The sequence below is a fragment of the Podarcis bocagei genome (genome assembly GCF_964188305.1).
Source record: "Podarcis bocagei genome assembly, chromosome: 2".
Lineage (NCBI taxonomy): Eukaryota > Metazoa > Chordata > Lepidosauria > Squamata > Lacertidae > Podarcis > Podarcis bocagei.
In genome coordinates this window covers 81,868,336-81,888,199 of record NC_138126.1, presented here as the reverse complement: position 1 = coordinate 81,888,199, position 19,864 = coordinate 81,868,336, and the positions used below count along the sequence as shown (strand labels likewise).

Genomic DNA, 19,864 nt, shown 5'->3' with positions numbered 1-19,864 from the left:
GTGGCTTTTAAATGGGATTCTAGCAGACGCTGTCCAGTGACTTTCAGTACTGATGGCAGTTTTACAAACAATTATCTTGAGGGAATTTAAGATAGCTTTACTGCCAATGAAAGTAATTTCTCTGCATTACTCAGTCAAGAGAAAACGTTGTTCTCCTTATATAGCCTCAAATATTTCCTGGCACTGCCTATAATGTCACAGCTTCAACTCTCATCCATCTACACACAGGAGATAGGTGCAGTATTTACTGCAGCAGTCCTCTGGCCTGTCAAATGACTTTTGTAGGAAAGGTGATCTGCTGGTTCCCTCCAGGTAGATGCAAAAGGAGGCTGCATATCTTTCCCGAGAATGAGATGTGCAACTCCCCTCTTTGTGCATTACACAGGGAATGAAAAAGAGGAGGCACAGAAGAGTCACTCTTTCTTTCCCAGCTTGGATGCAATATACAAAGTTGAACGAGAGATGCCAGGTGGTGCAGCCTGGAGACCTTCTCCAAGGGCACAGGTCAAATGCAGCTTTGAAGCAATCCCCACCCACTCAGCAGAGACATGAGGAATGTGGGCCAGCAGGCCATGGGGAGGAGACACGCACTTGCTGATGTATTCTCCAGTCAGGACGATCCCACAGGTTTGGCACTTGAAGCAGCTGACATGCCACTGTTTCTCCAGGGCCAGGAGAGACTGACCTTGCTTGATCTCCTCCTTGCAACCTGCACATTCTGGGAAGCAAACGAAGCAGAATTAACAGCAGCAGTATCCTGAACAGTTTAAGAAGCAGACACTGAAGGACAGCTGTGCCCACCAATGGCATGCTGCCTTGCAGAATCATGGACAACACTAACTTGAATGACAGGGCATGCAGTAAAGGGTACAGACATTCCGGGAGCCCTGTGCCATTTTCAGGGTCCTGTCCAAATTTAATGCAAGGAGTAGCTATTTATCTAGCACAGGGATGAAGGACTTCAGGGCCAGGAGGGGAGTGTAGCCCTCCAGGCCTCTTAGCTGGCCCTCACAATTTTCCCCATACCCCTCACTGGACCTGCTTCACATCTTTTGCCTGGCTGGAATATGTCCTTGAAATCTGATGATGCCTTTTTCTTGCCTGAATGGAGGGAAAAAAGGGGGTGTATGTGTAGAAACTAGCCTACTTGCCATGCCACAGGGAGGTGAGCTGGGGGAGTCCTCGCCAAAAGAGGACCAGGAGGTGTTAGCCTTACACCAAGCCCTGGGTCCATCAGGGGTGAGGAGCCAAGGTTTCATGAAGAGGTAAAGGAGAGGCCATCCACACTCAGGATCAGCTCAGCCTCTGACATGAGGGAATGGCAGATTGGAAACCTGTCTCATCCAAAAAAGTGCCTGGCTACAGACAAGGGCTCCTCAGGAGTAAAGGTCTCCTTGAGAGAAAAGTCCTTCTCTGCAAGAAGGCAGATGATAAGAGTCAGCCTCTGCACGTTCTGATCATGAGCTGTTCTGACCTTGCTGCTTGCCTGACCCTTGTTGTAAGCTCTGTGTGCTTGGACCCTGACCTTGGACTGGCCCCGCATGCTCGGGAGCCCAGTGAGAACAGGGCACTGCTTTACAGTGGGAGTTTTTGCATTAGTGGCTCTACCCACTTTTGCGTCTGGGTCCCGCCTATCACAGGAAAGTGGGCCCCAGAAGGTTGTCCAGAAGGGAACAGTGGAGAATGGCACAAAGTGGCTCCCAAAATAATTGTTGAGCTACAGCTACACACACACACTTCCTTCCCTTAAAAATTGCAAGCTGAAAGTTGTAAATATTGCTCTCCGCCCTGTGCTGAACCGAGCACCTAGGGCAGAAAGTGAACTTCCAATTTTAGGTCACATTTGTTGAGCCTGACTTGGTTTTCCACATTTTACTGCTGGCAAGTAGTGTGCTTATGTAATAGGCCTGTGGAAAGAATGGCCACATTCCAGCTGGCTGCCAATTCCTTCCTCTTCCTGGTGAATCGCTCCTTGCCGTTTCCTTTTTTTTTTTAAAAAAAATATTTTTATTGGGTTTTCACATTTTATATAAACACAAACAACACACCAAAACAAACATAAAAAACAACAAACATGGATAGTTCCCGAAAATCTTATTTTCTAACCCTAGTCCTTGACTTCCCCCCACCCCCTCCCCTGCATCCCTATTCCCAAACTTATGTCAGCAAGTTGGCATTTCTTCCATCTTAATATTAGTCCTTTTATAAAAAACAAAAATAAATTTTCCCTAAGTTGGACCCCAATTCTCTTCCCTCGATTTCTCATTTTTTCTTACATAATTTTCTTAATACTAAACCCCCTGGTCTTGAGTGTTGTTTAAATTTAATACTTCCCTCCCTCCCCTCCCCGCTTTGCGTCCTTTCCCAAGACATGTCCAAATTAACAGTTTTTAGCCTGGATTCCGGATATCCGAGGCTCTCAATTCTCTTTTAGTCCCTCTCCGCCGGTTTTGTTGGTAGTCCTTTTTGTCTATCATCGAGTCTCGAAAGATTTCCTTAACAATCAATCCAGTCAGTCCATAGTCTCTTCCCATATTTAAAGGCAACTGCTGAGGAATTTCCACAAGGCCTAAGTCTTGCTGATAGTCAAAATCAAAGTCTATGTGGAGGCCCCAATTGTACTTCTTTATTTCGAGCTCCTGAATTCCATAAAGTCCCAGGGCCTCCACTTTCATCTTCTGTATCTTTCGTAGGCTTAGAGTGGATTTAATCCAATAGTCTCCTTGCTTGTGTTCTCCAGATGCCGGCTTCTGGTTAGTACTTTCCCAGATAACTTGTTCTCTTTCTTGTTTTGTCTTCTCCTCTTCTTTGTTTATTGTTTCAAATTCAGCTGTGGGTTCTTTCTCACTCAGGCCCTCATTACTTTCAGCAGAACTACTTGTTTCCAAATCCAAGGTCGTCAATTGTTTACTCATAGCTGTAGTCTGCTCCTGTAGGGTTCCCACCAGTGAGAACATTCTTTCGATTTCTCTCAGTATCTTTCCACCCACAGCCATTGTAATTCCACAGAATTCCCCCTAGAGGGAATCTGGTTACTGAGTAACCTTTTCTCCAACAATCCTCTGTCCTATTATTGTTTCTTTGTTTCTCAAGATTTTAGTTCAATTATAACTCCTTTTAATCCGGAGAGGTCTTAAACAGCAATTTTTTTTCACTATTAATAGTCCATTTGACAGCTTTTGACAGCTGTCAAATTCTGCTCCTCTATACAGGCTCCAAATCAGGTCGCTCCCGGGCCCGGGAGGGAGGGTTGTTTACCAGAAAACAAAGACTCTTCCAACACTCCACTCTCCTGCTCAAATTTACCTTTCTAAATCTTGGAAGTTACTGTCTTTTTAAAACTCACCCTTTACAGGGTAGGCACTCCAGCTTAGTTCTTATTTCGTTGCTCTGGGTCGTCTGCAAGGGGGGGTGTGGGGACTTCCTTTTAGCACACCCCCCGGTCGTCTCAAATTCAGAAGGTAAAAGTTTTAAAGTTCAGTTCCAAATTACTCACGGGTTCTTTTTTCAGTCCGAATTTCAAGGAAGGAAGTCAGCGCTCTCCGGTTATGGCTCGCGGCTTCGCTCAGCGGCGGTAGCGGTCGACTCTCAGTGCCACGCCGTCCCCTGTATCCCCTCCGTAGCCTTTAAAAAGGCTCATTGCGAATCAGGGGGGGCGCTTAAGGCACCCGCCGAGTCTTCAGTCCGCAGGCTTCCGCGCCTGCGGTTTTTAAGGGTCCCCGTGTCGCCGGCACGGCAAAGACCCATCCACCGCTGAGCCGATTCCCTCCGGAGCTCGGAGGGAATCCGCCATTTCCCGATCGCGCCAACCCGGAAGTCCTCCGCTCCTTGCCGTTTCCACTCCTGAGCCAACTGCTCAAACCAAGCCAGATGTGGCTATTCAGAAGCACCTTCCCCTTTGAAGAACTTAACTTAGGAGCACCTGGCACAAGGGAAAAGGAAATCAAAGAAACAGAGGTGGAGCACATGGATGGAGCTTCTACACACCACCAGATGCTTGAGGGAACCATGGACTCCTTTGTTTCATCTCCATGCCCCATTGAATTATTTTGCTCAAGAACAGGCAAGTGGTGGTTGACATTCTGCTGGCAGCCCCCACCTACCCCATGTCTCCCACTAGTAGAAATGGAAGGGCATTTTTCGACGCAAGGCAACATCGGAAGAGCTGTTCCCTAACCTCTGTCTGTCTTGGCCATGTCCGGCCCGTGGTGTTATTTACCAGCTTCCCTTCCCTTTCCCATTTCCCTCGCTGTCTGTGGAGACCAGTGACAGGAAGCACATGGGCTTGGAAGCCATGACCTTGACTGTACTCTGACAGGCTCTTTCCTCCTGTCCCTTCAAAATCGGAGAATCCCCTAGATTTCCAAGTAGTCGCTTTGCCACATGGGTTGCTGCCCATTTAGAAGATGGGCTGATCCTTTTGGGAAATCAATTCTAGCAACAGCAAGTGCAACAAAATGCCCAAAGGTGCAGAGGTGAAGGAGGAAGGTGCAGAGGTGAAGGGCAGTGCTGCTGATGCTGCCTTTCATTTACCACACCTCAAGAGTGCTGGAGGGAGAAAACACGAAGCAGACCCTCAAGCTCCATTTGCTGTTCCTCCTTATCTCTCTCTTCACTAATCTGTCAATGCTACCCTCAGGCTTGGGGGCTGCTCACCCTTTTTTGCTACATTCCACTGCTAGGAAGGCTTAGGGGAATCTCCAGCTATTTTTAAAAGCGTCATACAACACTTCAGACAAGTTTGCTCTGGATCCTGGAAGAATCCTGGATCCTGGAAGCCTTATATGTTTTACAGCAGCTAACAAAATGATATTAAACTCCCACAGCAAAATGTTTTGCCTTTATATATTGCAGGGCGTTCTAACCTAGGTAAAAAGGTAAAGGTACCCCTGCCCGTACGGGCCAGTCGTGTCCAACTCTGGGGTTGCGTGCTCATCTTGCTTAAGAGGCCGGGAGCCGGCGCTGTCTGAAGACACTTCCGGGTCACGTGGCCAGCGTGACGAAGCTGCAACTGGCGAGCCAGCACCAGTGCCACACACGGAAACGCCGTTTACCTTCCCGCTATAAAGCGGTACCTATTTATCTACTTGCACTTAGGGGTGCTTTCGAACTGCTAGGTGGGCAGAAGCTGGGACTGAATGACGGGAGCTCACCCCGCCGCGGGGATTCGAACCGCCGACCATACGATCGGCAAGTCCTAGGCGCTGAGGTTTTACCCACAGCGCCACCCGCGTCTAGGTAGCCTTTGCATATACAGTACTCTTCCTGCCTCCTTTTCTGAAACAACTGTGAGGTGCTGTTTTAGCAGCACCAGTGCGTGTGCATTAAGAGCAGTGGCTAATATAAGGAGAGAGAGAGAGAGAGAGAGAGAGAGAGAGAGAGAGAGAGAAAGAAAGAATATGTCACTGTGTTTCACCCGGACCCATCCTGAATGCTGCTTGCAGCTGGTTATGAATAATCCATGCTGCCCTCAAGTAACCTGAGCTACACAGCCAAGGAGAGGAATATATGCAAGAGTGGATTTCAGGGGAGGATGTGGTCTTCAGGTGACCTGATAGTGGTCTAGGGCATGGAGAGGGAAGGGTGGGGTAGGGGGGCAGAAACCGCATAGTGGCCTTCACTTGGTTTCTCTCTCCTGGGTCTAAACAGGTTCCTGGAAATCAGGCACAGAGGGAGGGGAAGAGAAGCATTGTGCAGATTCAGCAGGCTCTGGGCAGCCAGTTTGATTCACAGCACCTGGTTCCTGAGTTTCCAGTAGCAGAAACTGTTGGCTAACTAGTCTGATTCTGAGAGTTCAGTTCCATTATTATTATTATTATTATTATTATTATTATTATTATTATTATTACAGCTATAAGGTGATAATTAGAACCCAGAGAACATCTCATTGACTTAATAGAACATACCTTAGCAGAGTGATGAGGTTTTCTTACATGCTATGTGCACAATTTCGTATGTGTGACGTGCAATATTACATGTGTGCCACATGTAGTATTAATATTATATATATCACCTTGGTGCTACAAGTATCACAAGAATGGAGGCAGGGCCAGCCAAAGACATTCTGAGCCAGGAAATACAAATGACACCCCTATCTTAATAATTAACATGGGGCCCACAATCCACTGGGAAGTTCTCCTCCACATCCCTGATTGTAATGAACTACTATGCCCTTGCTCAGTTCCTGTTTCTTTTGAAGTGGCTTGCACCTTACAGGTCCAAATCAGTCTGTCTCCAAGTCCAATAGCATGAACGGAGTCTAAAATACAGATTGAAGCAGCTGTTTCACTTTGCTGCATGGATGGAAGCTGTTTGTAACTCTGAAATATTGGGATCTGAAAGGAGGACAGCTGCCAACTTCATCATTCCAAAAACTCCAGGGACAAACTCCAGCCAAAGATGCCATGAAAGATTTTATTGCATTTCAGTGACATCGTTTGATCAATCGGAGACATCGTCTCATAATAAGGAAGGACAAGACGCTGTGATGTCGGGGTGCAATCATTTCTTGGAGTAGATGCAGAAGCTGGTAAAAGAATATTGTTGTCATCAAGTACACATTTCTGCTATCTCTCTGTTACTTTAGTGGTTGTAGATACATTAGATTCCAAGCTATAGCAGGCCTCCTGCTCCTTTGATAGCATGGAGAAGATTGACAGACGCAGCTGCTCAGCTTCTGCCTCCCATCCAAAGGAAAGAAGCTGTGCCCTAGACTGCATCTCACAAGACGCCCCCCATCTTTCATAGCCATGGAAAGGCCAATAGTCAACCCTACCCTGAATTCTCACCCTTGTTTCCCTTTACAGGGCATCTCTTTCCTAGGGAGCCCATTGGCCATGCTGGCTGGGGCTGATGGGAGTTGGAGTCCAACAACATCTGGAGGGGCACAGGTTTCCCCATTCCAGATTAAGATCCTCCACACCTGCTAAAAATGCATTTGCTAACCAGTCTGGAGGTTATCAGTGGGATACAGCAAACAAAACAAACTGGAGGTCAGCTGTAGCCTGCAGATCCAGTAGCCAAGACAGAGAGAGCGCATCCTGATTTTCAGTTGATTTGGACACATAAACATGGTTCAGTTTTAGGCATCAAAAAATCAACCCTGGATCAAATGGTCACAATGCAGTTATACACACTCATGCCTTTGGGAAGATTCAGGGAGCCAATACTGAGGAATCCTTGTGGGCACCAACATCTTATATACATTTGTGTGTGTGTGTGTGTGTGTGTGTGTGTGTGTGTGTGTGTGTATTAGCTAAGTGCACAAATTTGGAATTATATTTCCAAATATAGAGGTCTGCAGAAATGTGGGTGTAAGTTTGATTTTCTCTTTTAACAGTGCCTTCTTTATGCACTTCTATTATTGTTTCTTAAATTAAGTATTTTAAACCATCCTTCATCAGCTAACTCTCAGGCTGGTCTACATGAGGACCACATTCTCAAACATGGTGCTATGTATACGTAAATCTATTGAAATCAATAGGTACAAGTGCTCTCATTGGATTGTGTTCAGTGTTGCTCGTGTTTGGCAGTTCCCTGCAGCCTGGTCAGGAGCAGGCTGTCACCGGGGGACCACACACACACACACACACACACACACACACACACACACACAGAGTTTTATAATCATATTGTGCTGCTCTTCCCTTTGCAATCAATGTGTCTAAGTAAACACTAGAGAACAAGAGCATCTGTTGCTTCCACACTGACATCACACAGCCTGCATTGCAATTGTGCCCAGCTGGTCCACATCCCAGTGCAGAGCACTCGCCAAAAAAAGTATTGCATTTTTTAAAGAGTGATCACCTTTTAAAACAGGAGTAGAGAAACTTCTTCAACCTGAGGGCCACATAATTCTCTGGACAAACTTCTGAGGACCAGATGCCTGTGGTGGGTGGGTCCAGAGGCAAAACCGGGCATAACATTGAATGTGAATATTCCCTTTGTACACTAGTTTCTCCACAGTCACATAACCCTCTCTATTCTCCACCCAGGCAAGCAAGAAGCACCCGAGTTTCAGGACACATTCCAGCCCAGCAAAACATGCAAGGAGTATGCATAGTGGAGCCAGTGAGAGGTGTGGCCTGAGAAAGATGTACAGCCTGGGGAGAATCTCAAGGGTTCACATCAGATGGAGGATCTCTACACATTTACTGGCAAAGTATAAAAATAATGAGGTAGGGGCTGCTGAACTTACGGCTTGGTCCATGAATCTTGATGGGTTTGTTGCTGATCAGTGAATGGGAGCAGGTTTGGCAAACGCAGTCCTTGCCACTGAATGTGACTTTGTCTCCAATGGGGAACGGCTTCCTGAAAGAAAGGTGAACCCAAGAAAACATCACAAATACTCTGTAGGACTTCAGATACCTATGGATCCCCTTTGCCGGTTTGCTAGTTCTTCTTCTTCTATAGCACCTCACACCCATCATTGGATCTATGCCTCTTCAAGCTATCTCCAGCACTCGCTATTGCTTCCTCTGTTTTTCTTTTATTTTTAAGCTTTGTTCCCCCCTCCTCTGTATGTTGCTTTTGAACATGGTATTGAAAATTTTAATTAGAAAAAAGGGACATTGCTCCATTCTCAATCTCCCCCTGTGTTGCAGTATTACTAAAATTCTGGGACAGGCCAATTTGTTGTGTTCCCCATGGGTTATCCCAGGCATCTCCTATTTCCCCCTTCAACATCTCTGTCATTTTGTTGTCTTCCTTTATACCCTACTTCCCTTCTTTTTAAAAAAAGTTCCAGAGTCACACTAGAAAGTAGTACAGTTAATATCATTCTCATTGCTTCTGCAACTGAGCAGAACCAATGGCTTAACATCAAATATTATAGCGACAGATTTCATGATCCTTATAACACATCTGAACATTTCAATTCAAATATCAATATTTGGTTCACAACCATGAAAGTCTTATTTTTTTTAACAGAAAAAAATGAATATTGCAGAACTAGCAATGCTCTTATCTGCATATGCAGAAAACAGAGAAGTATGTGCAGAAAACTCAATGTAGAAAAGTCAGTGAGTGGGAACACACAGGCATCAACTTCAACTATAATTTGGGAGACCTCACACACGTAGGCAGAAGGCATGTGAAAAGAAGCACTCCCTCTGCTTCTAGAATGGCCAATGTGTCATGCAAGGAGTTATCAGGAGTCCTTCATGTTATGAGACAAAAGGAAAGGTTCCCCTCCCTTGGGCTCCTTCCCCCCTCCCACAACACCTACAAATAAAAGGAAGTTGCAGGGAGGGGGGATGAGATGTGCCATGACCCCTATAATAACAGCAATGACTGCCAAGCCGATGTTGCCTGGGGCGGCGTGTGTGTCCTGCACCTGGGGGCAGGGCGAGCCACCCATGGGGTGGGGCGAGCCAGGACAGGATGCTCTGTGGGGCCTCCAGAGTCTGCCTGCCTCCTCTCACTCAGCCGCCTTGCGTGGCTCAGGCATGCTGCAGGCCCCGTGGTGAGTGCCGCCCACCATTTTGTCACCCCTCCTCAGTGGTGACACCCGGGGTGACTTGCCTCCATCGCACCCTCCTTCCTCTGCCCCTTTAGCTACACACTCACACCATGCTAACTCCCTGCGGATTCACAATCTGGGTGCATGTTTGTATAGTCAATTTAGCTCCTGTGAAGCAGCAGCTATGAAAGTTGCTTCATCGTGGATTTGAGAATGCCTGTGGTAGTAGCTCGGTTCACTTTCGCCTGCTCTTTCCTGTTTGTTTAAGTCATGAAGATACTCAATGGTTCTGAACACCCCAAGAGGAACTGTGGAAATATTACAATGGAAGCTGTTCTCAGAGATCCTTTTACAGAGGATCATTCAAAAGGGTTAGTACACTTTAACTGCCCTGTTCTATTTACACTCAAGATAGTAAAAGATAAAAAGGAGCACAATCGTAAGTAATTCCACCTCTACCCATGTATATAGGTGAAGCAAGGATTCTAATTTGGCTGGTGACTGCAAGAATACAGCAGCAGTTCATCAGATTTCAGTATCCTGAGAGGAAAAGATGGGATTTTGCACGTGTCGAAGAATGCAGAGCAAGTGCTCCTGTCTATAAAGACACAAGCAATCAAACAGGCATTTGGGAAAAGTAATTGGGGGAAAGTGGGGAATATAGCTTGCAGCAAAGGATATGCCATTGAGGAGAAGGGAAAGACCTGCACACCTGGTCTATACAAACAAAGCTGTATGTGTTAACATACCCTGAACATTACATGCTTGGATTAATTTCAGTTTAACTGAATAGTTAATCACCCTGGAGAACAAATATATTGGGTGGCATAGGACCTCTAGAGAATGCCAGTTTTGTAGTCTGGGATCAGGATGGTTGATCTGTTTCTCATAGGTGGAAGCAGTGATCCCCATCCCATCAAGTTTTAAGCAAAAGAAGCTGTATATATATAGAGGTAAAGTTACAGACTGTCAGGCACCAGGGGTCTCAAATCACCAGTGCCACTATGACAGCTGAACAGAAGAGGCTGAAGCTGTCTTTGGAAAGTGACCCACAGCATGCCAAAGTGAGACAGGGCTTTCCAAACTGTATGTACGACCTTGATCTCCTCAAGAGTTACATTTAAAGCACATGGCTTCCCCAAAGGATTCTGGGAACTGCAGTTTGTTAAGGGTGTTGGGAAGTGTAGATCTTTGTGGGGGTAAACTACAGTTCCCATTATTCTTTGTGGGAAGCCATGTGCTTTAAATGTATGATGTGTGTGCAGCCCATATCTGAGCAGCAGATCCACCTTGATCAACTTGTGCCCAATGTCCATCTTGATGTACACTTACACCAAACCGTGGCTTGTTGAATCTGTTGTCTCACAATCCTGGGACAACGTATACATTGCCAGTGGTGTCATAGCTGCTTTTACACCTTTCCTGGCAATGCTTGAAGGGAAAATATTGTGTGGGTGCCAACATTGCTATGTGATTCCTTCCAGCAGACCACAGCAATGGTGGTGGCAGTGACGTGTGTGTGTGTGTGTGTGTGTGCTGCACAGCTAGTGTGGCCAATTAAAGACTAGCTTTTCCTGTCACTCACCCTCGCTCCATCTTTCATTTTAATGCTCTCCTAATGCACTCCCAACACTAAGAATGACAAATTAATAGACCTGTCCCTCCAGAGTATATCTGAGACCTAGAAGAGTTCATAGCCCCCACAGTAGCTTCCCCATTCCCTTGGGAGATTACTAATCCCCCCTCCCCAGTTGCAGGACCATCCATCCACCCTCAGGCTAATGATTCTGACTGCCAGAATTAACCCCTCTTTTGCTTGACATGCTCTTGATCCTGCCAGTGTGGCACAATAATATGTCATAGAACCAGTTATTGCCTAATGACACATCATGCAAGTATGTACTTTTGAATGTGCAGATACCCACTGTTCTGAGAGTATGTATAGATATTTTATTTTATATTATTTTAGAGAAATGAGCCCAACGCATGTACAGCTTTTTGTCATTGTGAAGAACGCAGGCATCTTCCAACCAGGCTGTGCTGCCTCATGCTTTAAGAAAATATCACCTTTCATTGCCCTGGCACTCCCCAAGGTGTAAGAAAAGGAGGTGCGGCATAGAGCAAGTTTCTACCATGCCATATCTGCACACCCCACCATGTGGGTTCAAGCACCTCAGGCTTTCTGTTCGGGGTTCTCACTTATGAATGGGTTGCCCACAATCACAGCCAAACATCCCACTCACCTGCACATGCTGCAGACAAAGCACTTTGGGTGGTAGGTCCGGCCCAAAGCTGAGATCACCTCTCCCGTGATGAAGTCTTGGCAGCTATCACAACGAGTGCCATAGAGCTTCTGGTAGTCATGGGTGCAGATGTACTCCCCGTTTTTAAAGAAGAAGCCGGACTGAGCTAGGTCACAGCCACACACTGCAGAGGGGGAAGCACACACAGACAGAGAAGGGTCAGCCTGTCAGTTATCTTTCCCAAAGCTGACCTTTTCTTCTAAAGCAGGGATGGGCAGAAGGTAGACCAGGCTATACTAGTCCATCTCTCTCTCTCTCTCTCTCTCTCTCTCTCTCTCTCTCTCTCTCTCTCTCTCTCTCTCACACACACACACACACACACACACACACACACACTCACTCAGTGATTTGCAGTATAGAATCACATTATTGTAGAGTTAGAAAGGACCCTGAGGATCATCTAGTTCAACCCTGGTGATGCATGAAGATGCAGCTGTCCTATATGGGGACTGAACCTGCAATCCTAGCATTATCAGCCCTACGCTTTAACCAGTTGAACTATCCAGTTCTTTAAAAACAACAAGGAGGATTTTTTGTTTAGGTCAACAGGTTGCTTACTCCCAAATATATAACAGCAACAACAGGCTGACTTTTCCCTTCTAAATTAGGCAGCTGAAATGAAGCAAGGACTTTTATGTGAAAGGACAATGAGCTCAATGCAGTTCTGATACTCGGAAGGCTCAGAACGTGCTCAGGCACAGCTTGTTCCTTAATTCCTGTTCTTTAATGTGTTTCTTTCGTGCGGGACTATGTTTGGTAGATCCTGAGGTTCTGAGCAAAAAGCAAAGCGGGCCCCACAAGTCCAACGTCTGACTGCCCTGTTTTAAAGAGCTTGCGTGAGGTGCTACAACAGAGTTGGGGGTGCACTGATAGAAGGAACGTTCCTTGGTCAGAGCAAGGACACTGAGTTGGGAAAGCAAGCCTGAGAATGTTTCCTTGGGTAGTTTGGATGTGTTCGTTCTTCAGGGTGCCTACCCTTTAAACCCAACAAAACTAATTAAAGGGCCAAGCCCCACAAGATGTCACTGTTGGGTTGCTGGCAAGGTCCAGGATAAAAAGAGAGAGAGAGAAAGCAGACAGGCCTGTTTTGGGGAGATTTGTGCCCTGCTGAGAGAGAGCGCTTGGCTGCTGCTTTGGGAAATTGTCTGTGAGCCTCGGTGCATGACGGCAACAGACTTTGCCTTCTTTAATTGGGAATTAGCAGACAGCAAGAGGGTACCTGGGCAGAGCAGCCTGGCAGAGGGAAGTCTGACCTCTGTTCAGGCAACAGGAGATTCATGCCATCCATCCTGCTTCTCAGCGTGACGCTGGGGCATCGTATCATTAGTGGTGGCTGCTGCAACAACCACAAGAGAGAATGGAAAACATAGGCAGTGGCATTCCCTGTCTTCCTAATCGCCCTGTGAGGTGACTGAGCGAAACTTGTCATGAAATGGACAAATGGCTCACTTACCAAAGACACACACACACACACCTAGACTTATGGAAAGAAGGGGAAGATTTGACCTATGGCTTTGGACTGCATCTTTTTGATGTGGTTGTGAAGGACCACATCCACAGCATACATTTGAATGCACTATGGTACCATTTTAAACAGTCATGGCTTTCCCCAAATAATTCTGGTGCTGAGAATTGTTAGGAGACCTCATTCCCCTCACAGAGCTACAAATCCCAGAGGGGCTGAACAATCAATCCCTCTTCACAATGAACTCTGGGAATTGTAGCTCTGTGAAGGGAAGAAATTCTGATTGGTGGAAAGTGGCTGGAAAGGTGTGCCCTGCAGTTTGCCCTGCAGTCCTAAGATAGAGTGCTGCCCTAGTATGGCTGTGCACATGAAGTGAGTCGCCTTGGACGACATGCTCCGTAGAGGGCAGGAGATCCCAATCTGGCCTTCGCGGCAGCTTCCAACTCAGCTTCTGGCAAACGGAAGATGCAGCCAAAAGCTGAAACCTGGGAGCTGCAATGGCACTGGTTTCCTTCCACCCTGCCAGACACAGGTCCGGATTTAGGGGGAGGTCAGTGGCACCTCTTGCCTCAGGTTCCAAAAGATCTCAAACTGGCCCTGCTGGCAGGTGAATATGAGAGCATGTAGACTTGCTTGATTCCCTCTTATCCTGAAGGCTGTGATGCCTTGTCTAGATTTGCTGTTTGAAACCTGGTGAACCACACACTGCTCTTAGTCTTGATGATGGAACAAGGGACTGCACAGCCCCTGTAATTCCTGCGTTCTCACCTTATCTTAGACCCATTAACAAGTTTTCTTAGGAGCCATTTTCTATATGAGCTCCGCACACAAATGTTCAGAGGTTTGGAGTGGGCAGCAGGACAGGCGTGTTCAGAGCCCATTGCTTCAGCATGTTCTGAGCCCATGCTGAGTTCTTCTGAGATGTGTGTGTTGGGAAATACTTCAGCTCATCCTTGCCCTGCGGATGGAAGGGTGGCTGGGGAGGAGCAACGCTGAGATGTTGTAAAACTTAATGGCCCAGAACGGATGCGAAAGGGCTCCTTAATGCAGTTATTGAAACAGCTGCTCTTATGAAGGGGCAGTAACCGGATCTATAAATTTTACAGTGGGAATTGTTAGAGCTAGATAAGGCACCCTGTTAATTCCCACTCTTACTGTTTTCCACAATTTATTTTATTTAATTAATTGATTAAATTTATGGCTCACCCTTCCGAAGGATCCCAGGGTGGCAAACGAGTGATAGAGCAATGCATATATCTTAAGAGCATCTTTAAAACAATCTCAGTACAGATGCTTACTGGGGAAGAGCTCAACTTTAAAGGCCTTTTGGAAGAGTAAAGTTTTCAATAGGCACCAAAATATGGCACCTCTTTAATATTTAAGGGGAAGAAGCAAGTTTTCCGCACTGTGTCCAGCACTTCACTTTTGTTTATGTCTGGCATAAAAGTACAAAAAGGCCTTCAAGAGAGGCTTTGCATTTTACCACTGAATCCCTGCAAAATGTTCAAAGTGCATGTGCCTTTTTCTCTCTTCAATCTCTCATTAACAAAAATAAATAATAGCAAAATAGAAACATCTGGCAACTTTCCAATATTTGCAAATATCAGCTTCAGCTCTAGCCCTAATGCAAAAATATCTGATTGGAAGACTGCAGCATTCTTTCAAACCCTCCAAGTGTCCCTATTTTCCAGGGATAGTTCCAGATTTACAGCAGCCATCTCGGTTTCTGATTTGATCCTGGAATGTCCTGCTTTTCCTCAGGATGTCCCTATTTTTGTTGGAGAAATGTTGGAGGGTATGCAGTTATGTGACCCCAGAGCCATCTCAAGGCAGCCCTGTATAGGTAATTTTTATAATGCTTAATGTTTTATTTTATTTTTATATATGTTGGAAACCACACAGAGTGGTTGGGGCAACCCAGTCTGATGGGCAGGGTCCAAATCATAGAATCATAGAATCTTAAGAGTTGGAAGGGACCCCAATGGTCATCTAGTCCAACCCCCTGCAATGCAGGAATGTCAGCTAACGCATCCATGACAGATGGCCATCCAACCTCTGCTTAAAAAGCTCTAAGAAAGGGGAGTCCATCACCTCTCGTAGACTCTCCCTTGGACAAAAATAAACTTATAGTGGTACCTCGGGTTACCACTGTTGGAGGGTATGTTCTTTGCCTTTCCTCATTGTCACAATCAGTAAATGGACACAGTGAATCCATAAGCTTCGGACAAGTGTTGAGTGTCTCTTAAATGCTAAACTGAACATTGCATTCGCTTGTGACAAGGCAAAGGGCTAACCCTTTAGAATGGGGAGAAATGCCTGACTCTAACCTTTGTGTCCTTTTTGAACAAGGCAGCTAGTCATCCCCCAAACCACTTACCTTGGCAGGTGAAGCATCTGATGTGGAAGTGATTGCTCTGGACACGCACCACCTCCCCTTTACACGTATCTCCGCAGCGATAACAGTGGATGATGGTGGGACGGCCCCCAGGGTTGTACGGGTTTTGCTGGAAAGGAACTGCTGGGGAATAGAAAAGGCAGAGCTTGTTAGCAAGCATGCAGGAAGACGGATAGTCAAGAACAGCCAGCTTAGATAAATACATGAGCCGATTTCTTTCCTTGCAGAGTTTACTGTGCAAGCTATAGGGCCTAGTGCAGGTTGGTGTTTCATTTCACATATTGTTTCGGGAAGTGCAAATTAAGTGGATTTGCATTTTTTTAAAAAGCAAACAGATCAAAATTCTCTCCCATTCTTATGCAAAATATGGGCCTCAGCTCTGCACCTCTAGTCAGTCAGAATTTCAACATTCAGTAAAGCAGCTTGGGGTGGAGCTCTTTCTTCACCCCCCCCCCCCGCATCTATCGCTTCATGAATGGATGTGTGTGTGTGTAAAATGCTTGATATTGGTGCACAGTTTAAGGCAACACTGCTTGAGGGTGGAGGCAGGGGAAGAAAGACCATAGGATCTAGACATTCTTGAAGAGGGCTGCCTTTCCAAAGAGATTCTGAGTTCTCCGGGGAATTCTCACATCAAAAGTGAAGGTCAGATTTGTCAAGGTTAGTCTGACTACTAGACCCTGAGAATTCTCCAGGGAAGCATCTGATTTATCTGTCTCTGAGCCCTTTCAAAGTAGGCAGTAGACGGCCGAGACCCCCTGGAGAATGGATTGAGAGATAAGGGCTTCCTAACCCTTCTGAATCTTGCAGAGCGCCCTTGCAAAGGGAATAGTTTTCTCTACATCTGTTTCTCTTTCTTTGATGCTTGTTCAGCAAAACTATGTATTCTGCAGACCACGGAGGGTCTGTCAACATAACCAACATAACCAACTTCCCACAACCCCAAAGCATGCTCTTATTAGGGAGTATACAGTACCAGTAGTATATCTATCTTTTGCCATGTAATGGTAGTAGAGGTTAACTTTGCTCTCAGGGATGATTCCCTTCTTGTAAACAGGTAAGCTTTAAAAAAAAATTATTTGGCACATTTTGACTTTATTTATACCCTACTTAATTTTCCAGGTAACTTCTAAGCACTTTGCAAGTATAAAACAAAGTTGCAAAATTCACATGCACAAACACCCTCTCTGTGAGATGTGCACTCCTGTGCTACAGAGGGAGAGTGCATAGCCTGCAAGCGACTACTAAGGGGAAAAGATATAACAATTCCTCAAACAGCACTGAGGAGGGTGGGGTAGGGAGTGCAGCAATGTCATTGGGCATTAACCCATAGGTGCCCACAACAGTCTAGTCTACACAGCGCCAGCAATTTCAGTAGAAGTGCTTTCTATAGGAAAACGCTGTAAACGTTGACAAAATACTGTGATGTGATTGCTCATTCAACATGCCTGCAACAGAAGCATCTTTTTCCCATGGATCCCCTAAAACAGACTGCGATACTCCCTTCATATGAGCTCAGACATACCCACAAATCAATTGAGTGGCTTTGCATCTCTTTCTGCATCAACCACTAATTTCTGGTCCTGAACTACAAAGGCCTCTGCAGCCATTTATTTCTGTCCTCGTTTCCTGACATGTTCCTGGCTCTAATCTTTATTCCTCCAACCACCATCTCCTGCTTCCTTCCACAACTCTGCTGTCCATTCTCTCTTGCTCCCTTTTCCTTTCCCCTAGAACTCCCTCCCAGAACATTCCCATGGTGTCACCTCCCCCTCCACCGCTCTCCCTTCAGATGCCTCCTTAACAGCCCACTTTCCTCCATGAAGGTCTTTTCTCCTTCTTTCTCAGCTGAAACAAAGCCAAAGTATGCAAAGCTGCGCTTTTCATGCCCACTACTTGCTAGCCTTTCAGTGGCCCCTCTCTTGGAATTCAGACTCTTAAGTTCCTTGGATCATTTTGCCTGATGGATAAATATAGGGATAGAAGGTGTGGAAGAGCTGCAGCTCAGTGAAAGAGCACATAGTTTGCATGCAGAGGGTCCCAGGTACAATTCCTGATATCTCTAGGTAGGGCTGGAAATGGCCACTGCCTAATACCCCGGGGAGACTCTGTTGGTCAGTGTAGACCAGGACTAGCCAACTCAATGGCCTCCAAATGTTGTTGGACAATACTTCCCATCACTCATGTCAACTAGCCATGCTGGCTAACACATAGTCCTCAACTGTCCTGATTTTCCCAGGACATCTTGGAATTACAGAAGACATCTTAGCTTCTGATGGGACCCTGGAATGTCCAGTTTTCCCGCTCCACCATTGCCACTGCTGACAAGCTCAGGGAGGAGGATGAGCTGGTGCTTGCAGTTGGCACTGGCACTTGCATATGTCTTTCTGTGCTGTGCTCGCTTGAGTCAGCTGGCTCGCATGGCAGTGCAGCACGAAAAGATGCACATCCTGATTTTCATCAGTAGAACATTGGGGGGGGGGATGCTGAGGCTGATGAGAACTAGTGTCCACAACATCTGAAGGGTACCACATTGGCTACCCTTTGTGTAGATAACACTGAGATAGATGAACCAATGGTCTGACTCATTATATGGAGACTTCCTGTGTTCCTATGTACTGTACAAATGTTTTTGACATAAACCACCTTAAGAAAACTCTGCTCTGGAAGGTGGCACATAAATTCCTAAATAAATACATAAATAAAATAGCAAAATGGGATATCACAACCATATTTTGTACAGGATTTCAGTGCGGCCAGGAAGTACAGTAGTCTACTACTTGTCCAGTGCCCACTTTCCACACTGAGAACAAAGAATCATCCAGACATTCAGATAGAACCAGAGAGCACCAGACATCCTTTTACAAGCAAAGATGAGGGGTTTGGGGGGGTCAAGGAATTAATCAATATTTAAACAAACATTCATACAAAAAAAATCAAAAAATCTGCTCTGGATGATTTTGCCTTCAATTATTATGGGCTTCTGGTCTCTAGGGAAACTTCTCGGTGTCCATAGCAACCTGTCACCAGGCTGGTGAGCTCAGTGCCTGAAAATATAAGAGGACTGAGCATGATAAGGAGAGGTATTGGGGGTGCAGGGAGGGGGGGGAATGAAGCATGGGCTGCAGACTTCAATTAAATGGCAGGGCTGTAGCTGTGACTCTTATCTCCCAACAGAAAGTCCTGTTTCTGCAGAAGAAACTTGATGAGATCTAACCACAGGATCTGTACTTTCCTGCTTTCTCTTATCTCTGCTCAGCATTAAAGAAGTTATTTCCAAGTTCAGGATTGATTAACCCAAGGCTCTTGTTGGAATTCCCCCTCATTTATGTGACTGGCATTGTTTTCCTCTTTCTGCAATTGTTTCCCAGGAGTTTGCCACTCCTCCTTGCCCCTATGTAAGAGCATTACAGGCATTGCCTTGCTCCTTTGCAGAGGGACAGTCGATCAGGGCCAAGCTCATTACGCCAAAATAATCCAGTAATAATGTAAGTAGCATTAGGAACCTTGCAGCAACGAGAGGAACGGGGCAGGGGGGAGGGAAAAGCCCAGTGGAATGCCTTAATCTCTCAGTGGTTCACTCCTGCCTGAAGGAGACGTGCTTACTTAGCAAGAAATTAAAGCCAAGTTCACCTCATCTCATCATCATTAATGCATTGGTGCTCTTTCTGCACCAATGCAAAGGAATACATGGAGTACTGTTCTCTCTGGTATAATTCCAGGGAGTCGTAGCTGGGGCAGAGTAGCCAGTGGAGTTTGATGCATTTCCAAACCCTTGTTTCACTCAATGTTCTCAGTGATGAGTAGGCAGAGGGAAAAACAGCAGACAGAGGAGCTCCATAAGACAACTCGGCTATGGTCCTTCCAGTTTACTCACAGAGATGTTATATCTCCAAGATGTTTTAGTGTCTCAGGCAGAGCAGTAAGAGGCATCCTCCTGTAAACCAGGGTGCACAGTCCCCAAGACCAGCCAATGTATTTAGGTATCTTCTGCAGAAGACCCCACAAGCACCTCTACTACTGCCTGATAATAAAAATGAAGCAATAAATTAAATAACTGAGAAACTGCTGACCTTCCATGATGTCCAAAATTCGCCTCCTGAGGCATATGCCTCACTCGGCCTAATGGGAGAGCCAGCTCTGTTTAAGGCCAAAACACATATCCAAGGTGCTGTAGGGATGCCACCCAAACAGCTTCTTGTTGCACGGATTGTTGCCCATGTATTGTGAATTTCCAGGGA

The 19,864-nt window shown here is 46.0% G+C and overlaps 1 protein-coding gene across 8 annotated transcripts in view; it reads right to left on the bottom strand.

Moving 5' to 3' along the window:
* The window catches only part of ABLIM3 (actin binding LIM protein family member 3), a 147,047-nt gene that overhangs the window by 46,429 nt on the left and 80,754 nt on the right, over window positions 1-19,864 (bottom strand). For 7 of the 8 annotated variants that reach the window (XR_014003838.1, XR_014003839.1, XR_014003840.1 and 4 more), the window contains exons 2-5: window positions 15,606-15,746; window positions 11,704-11,887; window positions 8,198-8,310; window positions 592-718 (exon numbers count right to left, since the gene is read on the bottom strand). Coding sequence is in view for 1 of the 8 variants with exons in the window: in XM_081178510.1 (XP_081034636.1) it covers window positions 592-718; window positions 8,198-8,310; window positions 11,704-11,887; window positions 15,606-15,746 (565 nt within the window). In the remaining 7 variants the exon portion in view is untranslated. The remainder of the gene's footprint in view (window positions 1-591; window positions 719-8,197; window positions 8,311-11,703; window positions 11,888-15,605; window positions 15,747-19,864) is intronic. The other variant, XR_014003841.1, reaches the window with a different exon arrangement.